Source organism: Phyllostomus discolor, chromosome 13 (assembly GCF_004126475.2).
Source record: "Phyllostomus discolor isolate MPI-MPIP mPhyDis1 chromosome 13, mPhyDis1.pri.v3, whole genome shotgun sequence".
Lineage (NCBI taxonomy): Eukaryota > Metazoa > Chordata > Mammalia > Chiroptera > Phyllostomidae > Phyllostomus > Phyllostomus discolor.
In genome coordinates, this window is record NC_040915.2 from 13,520,433 (window position 1) to 13,540,267 (window position 19,835).

At 43.6% G+C, this 19,835-nt stretch overlaps 2 protein-coding genes across 5 annotated transcripts in view; both read left to right on the forward strand.

Annotated features, from left to right (window-relative positions):
- LOC114509084 (protocadherin alpha-C2) overlaps positions 1 to 19,835 on the forward strand; it is a 167,826-nt gene that overhangs the window by 25,329 nt on the left and 122,662 nt on the right. Inside the window, exon 1 of one of the 4 annotated variants that reach the window (XM_036013749.1) lies at positions 13,782 to 17,771. The exons of the other annotated variants lie outside the window; for them this stretch is intronic. Within the exon in view, the coding sequence (XP_035869642.1) occupies positions 15,375 to 17,771 (2,397 nt within the window). The 5' untranslated portion in view covers positions 13,782 to 15,374. Of the gene's footprint in view, positions 1 to 13,781; positions 17,772 to 19,835 lie in introns of those variants that run through there. 4 annotated transcript variants of the gene reach the window in all.
- On the forward strand, positions 1,985 to 5,165 carry LOC114509323 (protocadherin alpha-7-like). The gene has a single exon (XM_028527671.2). It carries the CDS (start codon positions 2,477 to 2,479, stop codon positions 4,880 to 4,882), a length of 2,406 nt encoding a protein of 801 aa, XP_028383472.2. The 5' UTR covers positions 1,985 to 2,476; the 3' UTR covers positions 4,883 to 5,165.

Consider the following 19,835-nt stretch of genomic DNA (forward strand, 5'->3'; position numbering starts at 1 on the left):
AAACCAGTATTATGCCCAGACTGGGAATAGAACCAGCAACTCTTTGGATTGCTGGCTATCTCTCAATCTGCTGAGCCACACCAGCCAGGGCCATTTTACTTGTTCTTTAGATTTCCTTTGACCCCAGTGATTCCAAGAATCTGTAGTGTTTGTTGCTGGCCTTTTAAACCACTCAGAAATAAAGGACAGAAGTTTAGTTACTGGACTTAGTTTTTCTGATTGGGATGAAGGAGTGAGAGGGGAAACTTCATACTCTCTTATTACCATGTGACACCCACATCATTGCTCAGTATATCAGGGATCCAAACATGGGAGAAATAGTAATTCAAGGGAATCTGGACTTTGATCAAGTAAATCCATCTAAAATCTATGTTCTTTAGACACTGCCAATCTTTTTTTTAATGGAGAGCTGCATCTTCTGATTTAATGCATTCAATATTTTTTCTATATTATGATTTAAATTATTCACTATTTCTTACATGAAAGCAGCAGATTATAGTGTTAATGTTGTAAATTTTGAAGCCATTCTTTCTTTCCTAAATTTCATTCCTGCCAATTTTGTTCTGTGCAATGCGGATAATGGTTTGAACCCCCAGTTTCCAGTTTTCTAGCGGTAAAGTTGGGATGATAAATAGTATTTGTCACAAAGAACTTGAAGTATTTACTAGGTTGGTACTTATAAAGTACCCATACTAGCATTTGTTAAACAGTGTTTAGCAAATTAGCTACTATTTTGTGAAGAATAGGAAAATTTAAAATGTCAAAAAGTCACCATGGCTTCTACATTAATTTTATGTGAACATTATTACATGTTTTACTATTCATGGGGGAGCCATACTTACCAAATTAATACAAGATGTCTCTAGCATTTTGAATGCCATGTACTATATTGAAAAGATAACTTAAAACCCATTTTTTCAAAGTTGAAAATGGAATTCAGACTTGGAAGTGAAAAAAAAGTTTGCTTTCATAAAAGACATATAATCTGCTGAACTCTTAGTGCTTTCCTGAAGGTGATTTTAATTCCTTGTGTTGTCCAAGTTTTACCAGGAAATACTAGGTTATCTTTACCTGGAATGGTGTATTTTCTCACATTTAAAAGTTGCTCAAGATCCATGAGAGGATTTGGTTGGAGTTTATGTTTTCCATAAATGTGTTCATTTTCCATTCTTGAAACTGCAAAACCATTAATAACATTTCTGTTTTCTTAAACAAGTAAGCACACAATAATTTTTAAACACATACTTAAAAGTGACAAAATAGGCCATGGTTATACTAATCAATAAAGAATATCATTTGGGTAGATAATTATATATAACAACCTTACAAACAACATGTTTTCTTAGGAAACAGAGGTGAGTCGTAGCCATTACTCTTGAAGAAAGAGTAGGAGATTATATTGGAGATTATAAAGACAGTGTATATTCATAAAACATGAGGCTTAGAAAGGATGGAAAGAAAAAAGAGATATAAGAAATATAAACTCTTGAAACAGAATACTTAAATTCTGATGAAAACAGAAATTCAGAGTACTTCTTCCTTACAAAATTCACATAATACAAATTATTTCTCTTCAAAGATCCCCCAAAACCAACCACTGTGTTTTCTTAAGAAAAATATATAAAATACTTGCTTATATTCCTTACTTCTGAAAAACAACCTTTCTAAGATTCTTGTCCATTGGCAGACTCTTGAGATTGTGAATCCCTAGAGAAACCAAGAATTTTCTTATCAGAAGTCTAAAAAAATAGTGTTTCCTGAATCTGATCAAAGGATTTTAAAAGTAACATGATTTGGTTGTCACTTAGACTTTTAAAAAGGATTTTATTTATTTACTTTTAGAGATGGGAAGGGAGGGAGAGAGAGGGAGAGAAACATCAATGTCTGAGCGATACATCCGTGATTGGTTGCCTCTTCCATGTCCCCAGCTGGGGACCTGCCCTGGCCCCCAACCCAGGCACAGTGCCCTGACTGGGAATCCAACCAGCGACTCTTTGGTTTGCAGGCCAGTGCTCAATCCACTGAACCAGGGCGACACTTAGACTTTTATCTTTATTTTAAAACTGTGGAAATACCTGTTGTCAAGGCACAAGGAAACCACAATTATGGTCACACGAAATATTCAGAAGTTAAGTTTCCTAAGAATGCCTTTAGCGAACATGAGAATGTTTCCTTTAACAAAAATAAAGGAAAAATTCAGAGGTTGAAATAAAACTTTGCATCTTATATCAAGTTGAGTTTTGTAATTCGAACTTACTATTTGGGCCACATGATGTCGCTCTTCACCGTGAAATTCTCTCATATTAAAGACGAAACTAAGCCATCCATTTTCACGTTGGAAAGACCCCCCGCACTGTTACATAGTCCGGAAACCGAACAATGAGGAGCAAACCAGGAGACTAGAGAAGGAATAAGAAGATTCCTATGCATTTTGAGACAAGTCACGCCGACTAAAATTACAAAACAATAATTTGAAATGGTGGATTTGAATCCAGGCGACTCAGGGAACCGCAGTCTGCTGCTGTTGTTGATAATTCTCACAGCCTGGAAGCCGGGGGGCGGCCAGGTCCACTACTCGGTCCCCGAGGAGGCCAAACACGGCGCCTTCGTGGGCCGCATCGCGCAGGACCTGGGGCTGGAGCTGACGGAGCTGGTGCCGCGCCTGTTCCGCGTGGCGTCCAAAGGCCGCGGGGACCTTCTGGAGGTAAACCTGCAGAATGGCATCTTGTTTGTGAATTCTCGGATCGACCGCGAGGAGCTGTGCGGGCGGAGCGCGGAGTGCAGCATCCACCTGGAGGTGGTGGTGGAGCGGCCGCTGCAGGTTTTCCACGTGGAGGTGGAGGTGAAGGACATTAACGACAACCCGCCTTTGTTCCCGAGAGCACAAAAGAATCTGTTCATCTCGGAATCCAGGCCTCTTGACTTTCGGTTTCCACTGGAGGGAGCATCCGATGCAGATATCGGGGAGAACTCTTTGCTGACTTACAGGCTGAGCCCCAATGAGTACTTCTCTCTGGAAGCCCCTTCCACAGACGAAGAGGTAAGATCTCTTGGACTTGTGTTACGGAAACCTTTAGACAGAGAAGACGCTCCAGAGATTTTCTTAGTGCTCACGGCCACTGATGGCGGCAAACCTGCGCTGACTGGCTCCGTTCAGTTACACGTCACGGTGCTGGACGCCAATGACAACGCGCCAGCTTTCGACAGGACACTCTATGCGGTGAAATTACCAGAAAACGTTCCCAATGGGACATTGGTAATTAAACTTAATGCCTCAGATTTAGACGAGGACCTGAATGGGGATATCCTTTACTCATTTTTTAGTGATGTTTCTCCAGATGTAAAATCTAAATTCTATATAGACCCAATTAGTGGAGAAATTCTAGCAATAGGACATATCGATTTCGAAGAAATTAAAGCCTACAACATCCGAGTGGAGGCGATTGACAGAGGCTACCTTCCACTGACTGGTCACTGTACTGTTATTGTGGAAGTTATGGACGCTAATGACAATGCTCCAGAGTTGGCTGTCACCTCTCTGTCTCTTCCTGTCTCAGAGGATGCTCAGCCCGGCACAGTCATAACCTTGATAAAAGTGTCTGACCGAGATTCTGGCGCCAACGGACAAGTGACCTGCTCTCTGACACCGAACGTTCCCTTCAAGCTGGTGTCCACTTTCAAGAACTACTATTCACTGGTGCTGGACAGCGCCTTGGACCGAGAGAAGGTGTCTGACTACAAATTGGTGGTGACCGCGAGGGACGGGGGCTCGCCCTCGCTGTCGGCCACCGCCAGCGTGTCCCTGGAAGTGGCAGACGTGAACGACAACGTGCCCACGTTCGCGCAGCCCGAGTACACGGTGTTCGTGAAGGAGAACAACCCGCCCGGCTGCCACATCTTCACGGTGTCCGCGCGGGACTTGGACGCGCAGGAGAACGCGCTGGTGTCCTACTCGCTGGTGGAGTGGCGGGTGGGCGAGCGAGCGCTGTCGAGCTACGTGTCTGTGCACGCGGAGAGCGGCAAGGTGTTCGCGCTGCAGCCTCTGGACCACGAGGAGCTGGAGCTGCTGCAGTTCCAGGTGAGCGCGCGCGACGCGGGCGTGCCTCCTCTGGGCAGCAACGTGACGCTGCAGGTGTTCGTGCTGGACGAGAACGACAACGCGCCTGCGCTTTTGCTGCTGCCTGGGGTGGGCGGCGGGAGTGGCGCTGTGAGCCAGCTGGTGTCGCGGTCTGTGGGTGTGGGCCATGTGGTGGCGAAGGTGCGCGCGGTGGACGCGGACTCTGGGTACAACGCGTGGCTGTCTTATGAGCTGCAGCTAGCGGCGGGTGGTGCTCGAAATCCATTCCGTGTGGGGCTGTACACGGGCGAAATCAGCACTACGCGCAACCTGGACGAGGTGGATGCGCCGCGCCAGCGCCTATTGGTGCTGGTGAAGGACCATGGAGAGCCCGCACTGTCGGCCACGGCCACCGTGTTGCTCTCACTGGTGGACAGTGGCCAGGCGCCTGTGGCCTTCTCCAGGGCATCATCAGACTCCCCTAGAGCAGAGGTGGCGCTGGTGGACGTCAACGTGTACCTGATCATCGCCATCTGCGCGGTGTCCAGCCTGTTGGTGCTCACACTGCTGCTGTACACCGCGCTGCGGTGCTCGGCCCCGCCCACGGAGGGCGCGTGTGGGCCGAGGAAGCCCACGCTGCTGTGCTCCAGCGCGGTGGGGAGTTGGTCACACTCTCAGCAGAGGGGACAGAGGGTGTGCTCTGGGGAGGGCCCGCCCAAGAGGGACCTCATGGCCTTCAGCCCCAGCCTCCCTCAGGGTCCCGGCTCTGCGGACAAGGTGAGTCTAAAGAAATTTTATTTTCAGCAATTTAAAAACACATTTTAAAGGTCTTTGGTTAAAATATTTTTTATATAATTTATTTTATTTTTTAATTCAATTGCTTTATTTGCACTATTCCTTTACTTTGAATATAGTTATGTTAAATATACACTTTTGTGCAAACTTGGATGTTAAAATTGGTGATTTATATTTGTGTTTTATTTTTGTATAAAATTTTTACTAATTGGAATAATGGGTTCACTTTGTGTCATATAGTGGAATTCCCTAACTGAATCTATACATGGCCACACTTCATTGTGAAGTGTATAAATTTTTAGAGGCTAATGATATATTTGCCCTGACCGGTTTGGCTCAGCTGGTTGAGTGTAGTCTTGCAGTGCCAAAGGTCCTTGGTTAGATTTCCAGCAGGACACATGCCCGGGTTGCAGGTTTCATCCTGTCTGGAGCTTACAAGAGACAACTGATTGATTGATGTTTCTCTCTCACATTGATGTTTCTCTCTGTGTCTCTTTCCTTCCTTTCCCCTCTCTAAAAATAAATAAAACCTTTTAAAATAATAAAATAAAACCAAATTATATGTAGTTGACATATTATATAAAAACTTATATTTTGCCCTGGCTGGTGTGGCTCAGTGGATTGAGTGCTGGCCTGTGAAGGTCACGGGTTTGATTCCCAGTCAAGACACATGCCTGAGTTGTGGACAGGGTTTCCAGTCTCATGAGGGTGTTGGAGAGGCAGCTGATCTCTCCATTTCTTGCACATCGACGTTTCTCTCCCTCTCCTTTTCCCTCTTTTCCCCTCTCTCTAAATAAATAAATAAATCTTTAAAAACATATTTCAACATTATCTCTTCACTATTGCCTTTTGAATGTTTAGGCTAATGTTTAGCCTAATTTCATATCACACTAATTTATTTTCTCTTTTTCACCTTATTTGTCTAGTAACAGACTTCTTTTTAACTTACCATGTAGAATTTTGCCCTGTCCATGGTGAATACTATTTATAACTTAAAATATAGCTTAAATGACATTTCAATATTATATTAATTTTGTTCCTTGTTTGTATAGTTAATATATTCACATTCAAAATTTCAAGCAATCAAATCTACTATACAGTGATGAGTCTCACTATCTCCTTCAACCCTAAACCATTAGCTTTGAACTCTCTGAATTGCTGAAATATTTAGAAATTTTTTAGTTCCTGCCAGGATTTTGTATGTATATAAGTATATAGACTCTGCCTTTATTTTAGCAAGTGATTGCACTTAACCTAATCTTCTGCACTCATTTTTACAATATATCTTGGTATTTATGCCATATAATTTCATTAAAAGATTTCTGGTCCTTCGATTGTTTTTGTTATTTAAAAATATCTGCATTTTTTATTGTGTGGATATATTATGATTTATTCATTCATTTCTCCCTTTATACATGAGTGGAACAAACTAATTATATTAATTATACAAACTAATCACCATTAGTATTGTCAACTTTTACAGTTTATAAAATATTAAAAAACTTTTTTTGATTGGTTAGAAATTACTGTCAATTTTTATAGTTGGCAAAATCTTAGCATACCTTTGGAAGTTATTTTAGGGTGTCTGTTTATTGTTTTCAGTGTTCTTTTACACACAAGTAGAGATTTGAACATTCAAGAACCTTTCCCAGATTCAAAGGAATTATTTGCCATTGAGCAGTAATTTGTAGCCATTATAACCACACCAAAATTGCTGCTGTCATTGAAAGAATAGTCAATTTTGTAGGAAAAACCTATAAATATTCTAATTCTTGATGATGATAATTGTAATCCTATTTTTTACCTGCTTTATTTTTCTTTTATTCTCAGATACATTACAAACATTTTCCCAAGCATATTTAAAGAATATTATAAAATTCTCTTCTTGGGGTGAGGGAATTTCTAGAAGTTGATAAAATTCCTCCTCCAAACTCCAATCTGTATTCACTTACTTATTAAGGTACTTTGTTTTTAGAAATTTAATGTCTGATATACTGAGGCTATGGAATTTTCTTTTGTTGGTAAGAAGTTTTTATAGAGGTATTTAGCAATGCAACTATCTGTACATAATCTTTCTCATTTTGAATGAACTATAAAGATAGTCTTTGAGTATGTTAAGTGAGGATAATGTAAGTAATTTCACAGAAAATGCTTATTTCTCTCTTCCACATTGCTTGCATTTTTGTAAGAAGTTTAAATATATTTATTTTATTACCAAAAAATGTCACTGTGATTACATGTTAATCACATTTCCACACATCTGAATTGCTAGGGACTTGAGTAAAAGCCATATGTGCTGCTTACATAAGATTTAAAATTTAGAAATCTTCAGTTAGATAAGTCAATGAAATTCTCATACCTCCCAAGAAAACCTTTAATGTAAAGGATGCTGGTTAAAACATATTTTATGAAGTCTTTTCTGATTTTAAGAAAAGGGTTTCTTTGTTGTCCCAAAATAGCTAAAATAGAATAGGTCAGTGATAAGTGTCTTTACAGAGATTCCAATTAAATATATTAAGACAGATCTCATTGGGTAAAGGTGTTTTTTAAATCACAGTTGCCTTTGAGGGTATTTCAAGTATGCCAGAATCTTGGGTGATGGGAAGACCACAAGTTGTTTGAAAACTCTTTACCATTGAGAATTGCTAACATATGAATTCAAAGGAGAGCTTAATCACCCGCTGTTGAAGTATTTAAGATGAATAAATTAAGTACTAACTTTTGAGGTGGACATATCAATGTTTAAAATACTGGGAAGAAATTTCTTTTTGAAGAAAGAGAGCCTTAGCTGGGACAAAATTAATGTAAGGAGCCAGACATATAAATGCCTCTATGACTGTAAAAGGTGAAGAGTGACTATTACATGGATAAGGGAAAAGAAAATACTCACTGGATTAAAAGAACCCCACTATAGAGAAGGTAAGTGAAATAAATAATTATTACCCTTCAGAGCCGCATGATGTCGCTGTCTACAAAGAAGTTCTGCCTAGCCAAGCTCCAAACTTCTTCACGAGTCCTGCAACGTCTCTAAATGCTGCACAATGGCGGAGAGAGCGAGACTGGATTAAAGACTCCAGGCATTGCAGTAGTTCGTCTCATACCAGACAGGATCTTTGACAGCAATAAAACGAAAACTTGACATGGTGTTTTCTTGGCCAGGAGGCCCGGAAGCCCGGTGTCTGCTGCTCTCGCTTCTGGTCCTGGCTGCCAGGGAGACCGGGAGCGACCAAGTGCACTACACCGTCCCCGAGGAAGCCAAACACGGCACCTTCGTGGGCCGCATCGCGCAGGACCTGGGGCTGGAGCTCACGGAGCTGGTGCCGCGCCTGTTCCGGGTGGCGTCCAAAGGCAGCGGGGACCTTCTGGAGGTAAACCTACAGAATGGCATTTTGTTTGTGAATTCTCGGATCGACCGCGAGGAGCTGTGCGGGCAGAGCGCGGAGTGCAGCATCCACCTGGAGGTGGTGGTGGAGCGGCCGCTGCAGGTTTTCCACGTGGAGGTGGAGGTGAAGGACATTAATGACAACCCGCCTGTGTTCCTGGTAAAGGAACAAAAGCTATTTGTTTCAGAATCAAGATTGCCAGATTCTCGGTTTCCGCTAGAGGGTGCTTTGGATGCAGATATTGGAGCAAACTCCGTTTTAACCTATAAGCTTAGCTATAGTGATTACTTCATGCTAGAGGTGAATTCAAAGAGTGAAGAGAATAAGCAAGTTGAGCTCATCTTAAGGAAATCTCTGGACCGAGAGGAAACTCCCGGACATAACTTACTGCTCATGGCCACGGACGGAGGCAAACCGGAGCTCACTGGGTCCCTCCAGGTGCTGGTCACTGTGCTGGACGTGAACGACAACGCCCCCAGCTTCCAACAGTCTGTATATGAAGCAAGAATATTCGAAAACTCACACAACGGAACAGTAGTCATCAGACTGAATGCTTCTGATCCTGACGAAGGATCTAATCAGGAGATTTTTTATTCTTTTAATAGCCTTGTTCCACCCATGGTTATTGACCAGTTTAGCATAGATTCGAACACTGGAGAAATAACAATTCGAAAAAATCTGGATTTTGAAAAAGTGAATTCCTATAAATTCCGCATTGACGCCACGGACAGAGGCCACCCACCGATGGTGGGTCATTGTACAGTTTTGGTAAAAGTCTTAGACGTTAATGATAATGTCCCTCAGATTTCCTTGACTTCGCTATCCCTTCCAGTGAGGGAGGACGCCCCACTCGGTACTGTGATCGCCCTAATCAGCGTGTCTGACCGTGACTCTGGCGCCAATGGGCAGGTGAGCTGCTCCCTGAAGCCTCACGTTCCCTTCAGGCTGGTGTCCACCTTCAAGAACTACTATTCTCTGGTGCTGGACAGCGCCCTGGACCGCGAGAGCGTGGCGGACTATGCTGTAGTGGTGACCGCGAGGGACAGGGGCTCGCCTTCACTGTCGGCCACCGCCAGCGTGTCCGTGGAAGTGGCAGACGTGAACGACAACGCGCCCACGTTCGCGCAGCCCGAGTACACGGTGTTCGTGAAGGAGAACAACCCGCCCGGCTGCCACATCTTCACGGTGTCCGCGCGGGACTTGGACGCGCAGGAGAACGCGCTGGTGTCCTACTCGCTGGTGGAGCGGCGGGTGGGCGAGCGAGCGCTGTCGAGCTACGTGTCTGTGCACGCGGAGAGCGGCAAGGTGTTCGCGCTGCAGCCTCTGGACCACGAGGAGCTGGAGCTGCTGCAGTTCCAGGTGAGCGCGCGCGACGCGGGCGTGCCTCCTCTGGGCAGCAACGTGACGCTGCAGGTGTTCGTGCTGGACGAGAACGACAACGCGCCTGCGCTTTTGCTGCTGCCTGGGGTGGGCGGCGGGAGTGGCGCTGTGAGCCAGCTGGTGTCGCGGTCTGTGGGTGTGGGCCATGTGGTGGCGAAGGTGCGCGCGGTGGACGCGGACTCTGGGTACAACGCGTGGCTGTCTTATGAGCTGCAGCCGGCGGCGGGTGGTGCGCGCAGCCCATTCCGCGTGGGGCTGTACACGGGCGAGATTAGCACAACGCGCACCCTGGACGAAACGGACGAACCGCGGCAGCGCCTGTTGGTGCTGGTGAAGGACCACGGAGAGCCAGCGCTGGCGGCCACGGCCACAGTGCTGCTGTCTCTGGTGGACAATGGCCAGGTGCCGAAGACCTTGTCGCGGTCATCTTCTGGCGCTGAGGTCGTGGAGACGGCACTAGTGGATGTGAACGTGTACCTGATTATCGCCATCTGCGCGGTGTCCAGCCTGTTGGTGCTCACGCTGCTGCTGTACACCGCGCTGCGGTGCTCTGCGCCGCGCACCGAGGGCGCGTGCGCGCCGGGGAAGCCGGTGCTGGTGTGCTCCACCGCGGTGGGGAGCTGGTCGTACTCGCAGCAGAGGCGGCAGAGGGTGTGCTCTGGGGAGGGCCCGCCCAAGACCGACCTCATGGCCTTCAGCCCCAGTCTTCCTCCCGGTCCTCCAGGATCTGTAGTTGCACCGGGAGATCCAGAAGCTTCTTTTGACTCCTCTGGGAAGGTGGGTTGCTGTTTATTTTATTTATTAATGTATTTCTTTATTTAGTGTAGAAAATATTCTTATTACTTATGCAGTACATTTAAATAATTTTTATCCACTTAATTTTAGACATCTGGTCTAATTTAAAAAATTTATTACCAGAAACTGAATACCTTAAAATTGTAGCTGATTTTGTATTTGTTTCCACTTCCAACTGAGAATCACTATAAACCATACACTGAACATTATTTGTAGGTACTGAATCACTTTTATTTGAAACCTCTTGTGGGAGTCATATTGAATTACTAAAGTGCTGGTGTCAGTGTATCTGAAAATCTATTTGGTGAAAATCAATTTAGCTGTAATACATGAAGTAAACTTCAACATCACTCTTATTCTTTCATTTCTAAGGTATGGATAATATTTTAGTCTAATAGCATTGTTTTTGAGTAACCTCATAGCATAAATATGTAGCAACTGTTACCTTGTCAACTATGTAGTTTTCTACCTTTCTCTGGATGCAGAACTTCTGGGGGCACGGTAGGTCAGCACATTCGTGTCTGTAACTCCAGCGAGAACCTCCAGCATACACCTGAAAATATTTAACTTTGGGAATGCAATTTGAACAATAATGTTACAAGTATAATTCTTATTAAAACTGTGAAATGTTGCTATATGTCTGCCAATGTAGATCATAAAAATTTCGATTCAGACTCTTTTCTACATTTCAAAACTCTTTGAAATTTATGTTTTCTCTGATATCGGAGAAAATACTTCCTGACTGATATATTCTTCAAGAATACTTTCTCCTTTTTATCAAACTTTTCTGGTAATGATATAGAACATCTACCTATATTCTACACTTTGAATTCTCTTGAAATGCATACCCTGGAACTTAAAAAATTACCCCTACCAGATTATATGAGTGTTCACTTTTTCTTTAATATCCCAAAAGATAGAAATCTGGGTAGTAGGTGATGTTGCTTTGATGTTACTACATGGCAAACTTTTTCTTCCTAAGTTGTGGTTTGTGGCTTTCAAGCTGGTGGTTCTTCACAGTCTTATTATTAGTTCAAGCATTTCTTTTCCAATTTATATTTAAAACTTCCTTTGTATTTGAGTTTTTGTCATGTGATTAATATTTCTGTTCAGGTATTTTATTTTTTATTGTGTTAGGTATTTTACAAGGTGTTCCTTAATTAAAAACCCAGTAGAGAAAGATCAGAGTGGCCTTTAGAATAGATCCACAATAGTGTAACCATGAGAATGCAAGCGAAATTACATAAAACATTTCAATAATTTTTATTTCATTCTACAAAACACATGTTTGATATGTGCTACAAAACAATCTATTTTTATTTCATTTTTAAAAAACTTGAATAGTTTCTGAATATCTGTAGTAAAACTTGTCTATTTCTGTCCACACAACACACCTGAAATGTAGACTTACACCTTCGAATATCTCAGTCCTTGAACTTTTTTCCAGGTTTCGTATTCTACTTGAACTTGGGCTGAGGTACTTGAATATATCATATTGCTTAAGGAGTGCTACAAATGCCACCCTTCCAAAATCCACCTTTATTCTCTTAGAGCTAGTAACTTTACTAGCTACTTTATTAAGTAGTTACTATTTCTTCCATAATTATACATCTTAGTCTTTATTATTGATGGCTGTATTGATATAATTGGTAATTTAGTCCTTTGTATTAAAACCCTTTTTCTCTCCCAGAATATGGGCTGCCTTCATATGCAAATTTTCAGAGGATAAGTGAATATCATAGTAAGGAATTAATTTTTTTGGTCACCAGGAAGTATGAGTATATTGGAATCCAGGAAGGTTAGGATTCAAAACAGATGAGAAGTTGAAAATACAGAAGTGAGGGTGTAGAAGACACTTTAGTGTTGTGCCTAATAGCTGCCCCTCGGTGCTTCCACAGGTAGCGTTCCCCCATTCGAGCCATAATCATGAAACCAGTCATGAAACTCCTCTGTGTCAGTGTGTAAAGTGCAGTTTCTAGATAGGGCTAAGTTACGAGCCAATCTTAGACACTTTTGTGAGCAAACAGGGCACTATAAATAAGTGTGTAATACTACAGCATCAGTAAAGCACATCCCAGGCAAACTGCAGTATATGGTCAGCCTGTTACTAGACCCAATAAAGCTAACTGTTATTAATGGCTCTGGTTTTCAGACTCCACCTCAGAATTTCTGAAATAAGCCTTACAGGCACCTTGGGTGATTCTTATCCAACTGAAGTTTTATTTTTAAAAATATTTTATTTATTTCTTTTTAGAGAGAGGGGAAGGAAGGGAGAAAGAGAGGGAGAGAAACACCAAGGTGTTGTTGCCTCTCATGCGCTTCCTACCCAGCACCTTGCACGAAACCCAGGCATGTGCCCTGACTGGGATTCAAACCTGTGACACTTGACTTCGCAGCCTGACGCTCAATCCACTGAGCCACAGAAGCCAGGGCTTCAACTGAAGTTTTAGATCCAATAGCCCTATGAGATGCTGGACAAAGCAAATTCCTATCATATGATGAAATGTAATTTAGCCACACCCTACTCATTATTCATTTCTGGAGATTTATTTCTAGACATTTATGTTATTACCTAGTATAAAGTGTACATTTAAAGGGCTGAAGTTTAGTTTATGTCATTACCTTGTGTTGAGATAATCAATCAATGATAAGCTTATTTTGAGCCTCCAGATAGTAGCTCAAAATAAACATTGGTTTATTGTGGTTGGATGGATAACTCATTACATTTTAACTTATGGTTTATAAGAAAAGTAACTTTTTAAAAAGAAAGGTAACTCTTAAAATCAGCATTTTAATGTACTTTGACACCAGAGTCATCCTAAATAAGAAGTATAAAAACAGAATTTGGTAGCACATATAAATCAATAAATCCAATAACCCTCATTTCCATCAGTTTTCTTATTCATAAATGTTGATCTATTTCAGCTGTAAATAAAAACTAAAAGAGTTCAAAATTACTGATTTCTTAAAAGCATCTCTTATAAATCATAACGTCTTTAAAGAAATGAACTTTTGGACAAGATTAATGGTCCTATTAAGTTTTCCTTAAAGAGAAAGTTTAAGTTTTTTCAGTTGCATAAATATATTAATGGAGAATTTAAGTTACTGCATATTTGATTCCAAAAAATATTTTTACAGCAGCTGAAAAACTTTATTGACACCGATAAAACTATTAGATAATTTAAAAACTGTATATTGGGGAGTATTTGAAAAGCTTAAGTATAAGAAAGATGAAAGTAGTTGTCTATGAAAGTGGAAATAATGCACTTTTGAATTATTTTATTTATAAACATAATTAAAGTTCTTTTTGCCCATGTAAGATGTATATAACAAAGTGAAGCTTCTCTCTGTCTAACTGATTTCTCACAAGAGCCGCTTATGTTTTCTTAAAGATGGGAGACGCTACTCAGCCTGAGCAGTAGCAGCAGTGAAGGCATTGTAGAGTTACAATATTCTATGGGTAATAATTTTCCCCAAGGAGTCAGTTTTGGTCTTCAGCATTATGAAAGTAACTGTGGCCACACTGAGGCCTGAGAATAATTGCCACTTGTGAAGCATTCACTCTCCTGAAGGTACTATACTTGGCACTTAATTCACACAACCCCCATATTATTATACTAATGTTATAAAAGTGGGTACTGAGACTGAGAGAGGTTATATTATTTTCCCCAGACCACACAAGTAGTAAGTTGGAAACTAGGAATCAGGTTGGAGAAATTTCTGCTGTTGAAGCTAGTGTTCTCTTTTAGAACCTGCAAGCACCTCACAGAGAACTGACACTTAGGACTAGTGGCTAAATTAGGTTTATTTAATATCAAAATAATGACAAAGAGAGGAGTTAAGTGTCAGAAATGAAAGATACCTAAATGTGTCATCCAACAAAATATGAGTATGCTCATTATTATCCAGATATTAAGGGCATTTTCAAATTTAGCTAATGAAATGATAACCATGGTTCGGGAAAGAACTACTCTGAGATTCTGCATTTACTAGGGATTTGCAGTCATGATGGGCGGTGATTGTTATTACTCACAGAAGAGACATAATGTGAGGCTTTGACAGTCCATACAGATGGAAACGTGTAAAGTGGAGTGGACGATGCAGACAACTGGGCCCCCAGCGAGAGCACCACCCAGGCCTTTCTGGGCTTCATGCATGTACCTCTGTGGCGCCCACTGTCCTGGGCAGCTTCAAGGAGGGCTTCTCCGTCCAGCCTAAGCTGAGGTCCCCAAAATGCCTCAACAGCAGCCCCCAGACCCCCATCAGCTCCCTGAAGTTCTCATCCCTTGAGGGGTTCCAGCCCAACCTTGGCCCACCAGAGAGCATGGAGCCCTCTCTACCTCCTCTCCTGCTGCAGCAGCTGCCACCACCACCTGGGAGCACTGTCCCCTGCCCCATCTGATCCCCACAGGGCCCAAGAAGTCAAAGAGGGGCCGTGGGTGCCCTGGGCGCTGGGAGGACGGGTAGGAATGAAGACAGCCGTTGAGGCTTCTCTCTGCAGGCGGTGAAGGCAGCAGGACCCTGGGGACTTTCGGGGTACTGGAGTGAGTGTGCGAGAGCCTGTTTCTGTGTTGGGAATGGCTGTGACCCTGAGTCATAAGCATGAAGGGCTGGCTGCGGTAATGGCTGTCCGTGAAGGAGACTCCCACGGCTGAACTGTACGCTTGCAGAATTAAAGTATCAAATCAGGAGGTAAAAGAAAAAAAAAAGATTTGAATGAAAGAGAAGTTAACTAATGGAATTGTACTTACACGTTAAGCCACCGGATGTCGCTGTCCTCCACAAAATGGGTTTCTAGAACAAAGGCAGAAACCTGCGTTTCTCCCGGACTAGGAAGGAGCTTCATTCTGAGATCTGAGCCATTTCAATAAAACCGAACGTAAGCAATCCACCAGGAGAATCCAGGGCGTGTGACTCTTCTAGACCGCTGACTCGAAGATTAGTGAAAGAGGGGAAGGGTATGTATGATGTTTGTTTACAGACTCAGAGGCCTGAGAACCCGGCACCTGCTGCTTTCGCTTCTGCTCCTCGCATCCTGGGAAACCGGGAGGGGTCAGGTCCACTACTCAGTCCCCGAGGAGGCCAAACACGGCACCTTCGTGGGCCGCATCGCGCAGGACCTGGGGCTGGAGCTGACGGAGCTGGTGCCGCGCCTGTTCCGGGTGGCGTCCAAAGGGCGCGGGGATCTTCTGGAGGTAAACCTGCAGAATGGCATCTTGTTTGTGAATTCTCGGATCGACCGCGAGGAGCTGTGCGGGCGGAGCGCGGAGTGCAGCATCCACCTGGAGGTGGTGGTGGAGCGGCCGCTGCAGGTTTTCCACGTGGAGGTGGAGGTAAAGGACATTAACGACAACCCGCCGGTGTTCTCCGTCTCAGAACAAAAACTCTCAATACCCGAATCCCGACTGCTGGACTCCAGATTTCCGCTAGAAGGCGCATCTGACGCGGATGTTGGAGAAAACGCAGTGCTTACGTACAGACTCAGCCCAAATGAGTTTTTCATTCTTGATACTATAAGCAAAAAAGACAAAGGCAAATTCCCAGTACTTGTTCTACGAAAACTGTTGGATCGTGAAGAAAATCCTCAACTTCCGTTGTTATTAACGGCAACTGATGGAGGCAAACCGGAACGTACTGGATCTGTTTCTCTGCTGATCTTGGTCTTGGATGCCAATGATAATGCTCCTATGTTTGACCGATCCATTTATGAAGTTAAGATGTATGAAAACGCACCGAACCAAACGTTAGTAATATGGCTAAATGCTTCTGATGCGGATGAAGGAATAAACAAGGAACTGACATATTCCTTCAGCTCTTTGGTTACACCCAGCATAAGGAGGAAATTTCTGATGAATGAAAGGACAGGAGAAATAAGAGTAAATGATGCTATTGATTTTGAGGATAGTAACACGTACGAAATTCACGTAGATGTTACAGATAAAGGAAACCCACCTATGGTTGGTCACTGCACTGTCCTAGTGGAAATCCTGGATGAAAATGACAATTCACCTGAGGTGGTTGTCACTTCGCTCTCTCTTCCCGTGCGAGAGGATGCTCAGGTGGACACTGTCATCGCCTTGATCAGCGTGTCTGACCGTGACTCTGGCGTCAATGGGCAGGTGACCTGCTCCCTAACACCGCATGTTCCCTTCAAGCTGGTGTCCACCTTCAAGAATTACTATTCACTGGTGCTGGACAGCGCCCTGGACCGCGAGAGCGTGGTGGACTATGCTGTAGTAGTGACCGCAAGGGACCTGGGCTCACCCTCGCTGTCAGCCACAACCAGCGTGTCGGTGGAGGTGGCAGACGTGAACGACAACGCGCCCACGTTCGCGCAGCCCGAGTACACGGTGTTCGTGAAGGAGAACAACCCGCCCGGCTGCCACATCTTCACGGTGTCCGCGCGGGACTTGGACGCGCAGGAGAACGCGCTGGTGTCCTACTCGCTGGTGGAGCGGCGGGTGGGCGAGCGAGCGCTGTCGAGCTACGTGTCTGTGCACGCGGAGAGCGGCAAGGTGTTCGCGCTGCAGCCTCTGGACCACGAGGAGCTGGAGCTGCTGCAGTTCCAGGTGAGCGCGCGCGACGCGGGCGTGCCTCCTCTGGGCAGCAACGTGACGCTGCAGGTGTTCGTGCTGGACGAGAACGACAACGCGCCCGCGCTCCTGCCGCCTGGGGCGAGAGGCGGGGGCGGCACAGTGAGCCAGCCAGTATCTCGGTCTGTGGGCGCGGGCCATGTGGTGGCGAAGGTGCGCGCGGTGGACGCGGACTCTGGGTACAACGCGTGGCTGTCTTATGAGCTGCAGCCGGCGGCGGATGGTGCTCGCAGCCCATTCCGCGTGGGGCTGTACACGGGCGAGATCAGCACAACGCGCAACCTGGATGAGGCGGACACTCCGCGCCAGCGCCTTCTGGTGCTGGTGAAGGACCACGGGGAACCGGCGCTTGCGGCCACGGCCACCGTGCTGCTGTCCCTTGTGGAGAGCAGCCAGGCGCCAAAGATCTCGTCGCGAGTGTCTTCCAGCCCCGCGAGCTCGGACACAAGCCTGGTGGACGTGAACGTGTACCTAATTATCGCCATCTGCGCGGTGTCCAGCCTGTTGGTGCTCACGCTGCTGCTGTGCGTCGCGCTGCGGTGCTCCGCGCCGCCCACCGAGGGCGCGTGCGCGCCGGGGAAGCCGGTGCTGGTGTGCTCCAGCGCGGTGGGGAGCTGGTCGTACTCGCAGCAGAGGCGGCAGAGGGTGTGCTCTGGGGAGGGCCCGCCCAAGACGGACCTCATGGCCTTCAGCCCCAGCCTTCCGCCCTGCCCAGTGCCAGTGGCGGAGGTGGAAGAACAGTCTGTTGGAGGGGATCACTCTAAAAAGGTGGGTATTACTTTTTACTGCTAATTTTCATATTTTGTTTTGTGAATATTTTATTTCACTACTTTCTCCGCTCACACACATGTCTTGGGATATTTTCATCCTTTCTATAGCATAGATCTATAATACCTTAAATGTATCTAGTAATACCTAATGTAACAGTTTAAGTTCACTTTATATTTGTCTATTGTACTCTATGCATCGACTTTTGCTTGATGCTTCTATTTTTAAAATACACTATCTTGAATTTATGTATATTTAACACAAGTATTTAATGCTGGTTATAGGTTGTTTCATATACCGTTATCTTTTTAATATTATAAGTATTTGTAGGATTAGTATTTTAATAAGTTTACTCACTTTTCCAATCTATATTTTAAAATGACCGTGTTACAGTAAAAAAAAAACTGATCTGATCAATTCCCTTCCTGATAAAAATGTACTTTTTGCTCCCTTAGTAAAGAATGTGTAGTGTGCCCTAGCTGGTGTAGCTCAGTGGATTGAGCATTGGCCTGTGAACCAAAGGGTCACGGGTTCAATTCCCAGTCAGGGCACATGCCTGGGATGCTGGCCAAGTCCCCAGTAGAGGATGTAGGAGAGGCAACCACACATTGAATTTTCTCTCCCTCCTTCCCCTCTCTCTAAAAATAAATAAATAAAATGTTTAAAAAATAGAAAAGAATATATGTAGTGTAACATAACTTATAATGCATAATAGAAATTTAATATTCAATAATTATATTTTATTCTTAATAGTACAGTATGCAGACTGGAAGTTCATTCATAAAAATGTTCTAATCTGTGCAATTAAGTTGTGTTTTGAGCTTTAACATTTTTTCATTTTATTTCAATATGGTGCTACCTGTGTTAGTGTGTGTTATCACTTATTTTAGCGGCAGCAGAAGTTTCGTAGTTATTTATATAAATTTATCCAGTAGCTCTTTTTCTTCTACTCATTTATTAGGGAGAGGCATTGCTTGTGATAGTCAAATATTAGCTCTTCCACTTTGAGGAAGGGGTCATGATTGTGTTTACTAATGGAGAGCATGTGAAAGTCACTTTTAATTTTAGGAAATTGAAAGTGATTACTTTCATCCAAATTAATGCTGGGAGTTTGAAAAAAAATAGGATTACCCTTCTGGAATGTTTTCTTCTTCTCTGGTGTCATATAGTGCAGTTTAGTCTGACAGCTCCTCTAGTCATCTGAAACAGGGTTGGATTGGGTGATGTAGATTCGGAAATGCAAGGCGATTCCCTTTTGCGGTGGCCAACACTACCCTTTTAACTAGGCCCAATGTTTGTAATTCCATTTAAATGTTTTCATTAATTTCAGCAGTACTAAATAGCAATGCAAGTCCTTTATTATCTTGACTCTGGTTTTTAGCAATTACCTTTTTCTTTCTGGATGCAGACTGAGTTTTTACTCTATGTGCTTCATAAATAACTTCCACTAAAACTTGACATCTCAGCTCAAGTTTAGGAACACTAAAGTGAAAATTGTGTCGAGAATTTAAGTGTGGTGTTGCCTTCAATGTTAATACTTTCCAGGGCCAGCCTCCAGCTCTTAGAGATTATAGGTGGTAAGTTATGCAGAGTATTTCAACTTAGGTATAGAATTCCTTCTCCTTATATTTGCCCTCTCTTTCAGACCTTTATAATGTCAGCATGCCCCTCTGCAGAAAAGCCTTGTCTAAAGATAACTCTTGATGTGAGTGATAAATAAAACTCAGAATTATGTGTTTACTGATTTAGTCCTATTTGTTTACTTTGCCTTCTTTTGGACATGTTTCCTCAAAAAATACAAGTACCCCCTGAATGTTAATATAACAGATTAGGATTTTATCCAGCAATACAATAACCCTAAAGTCTATGGAAAAGAAAGTGTAGAAAGGAGAGGAAATGATGAAATAGTTCAGAATGAGAAGTTGAGAGATAGTAAAGACAAATTTTTCTGATGTTAGTTTGACAGCGTCTTTCTCTGGCTCTGTTAATAGAGATAAACATTCTTTAAAAGTTTGTGAATAGTCTCTTGCATTCGATGCAGAATGATTAAAATTTCAGAACAAA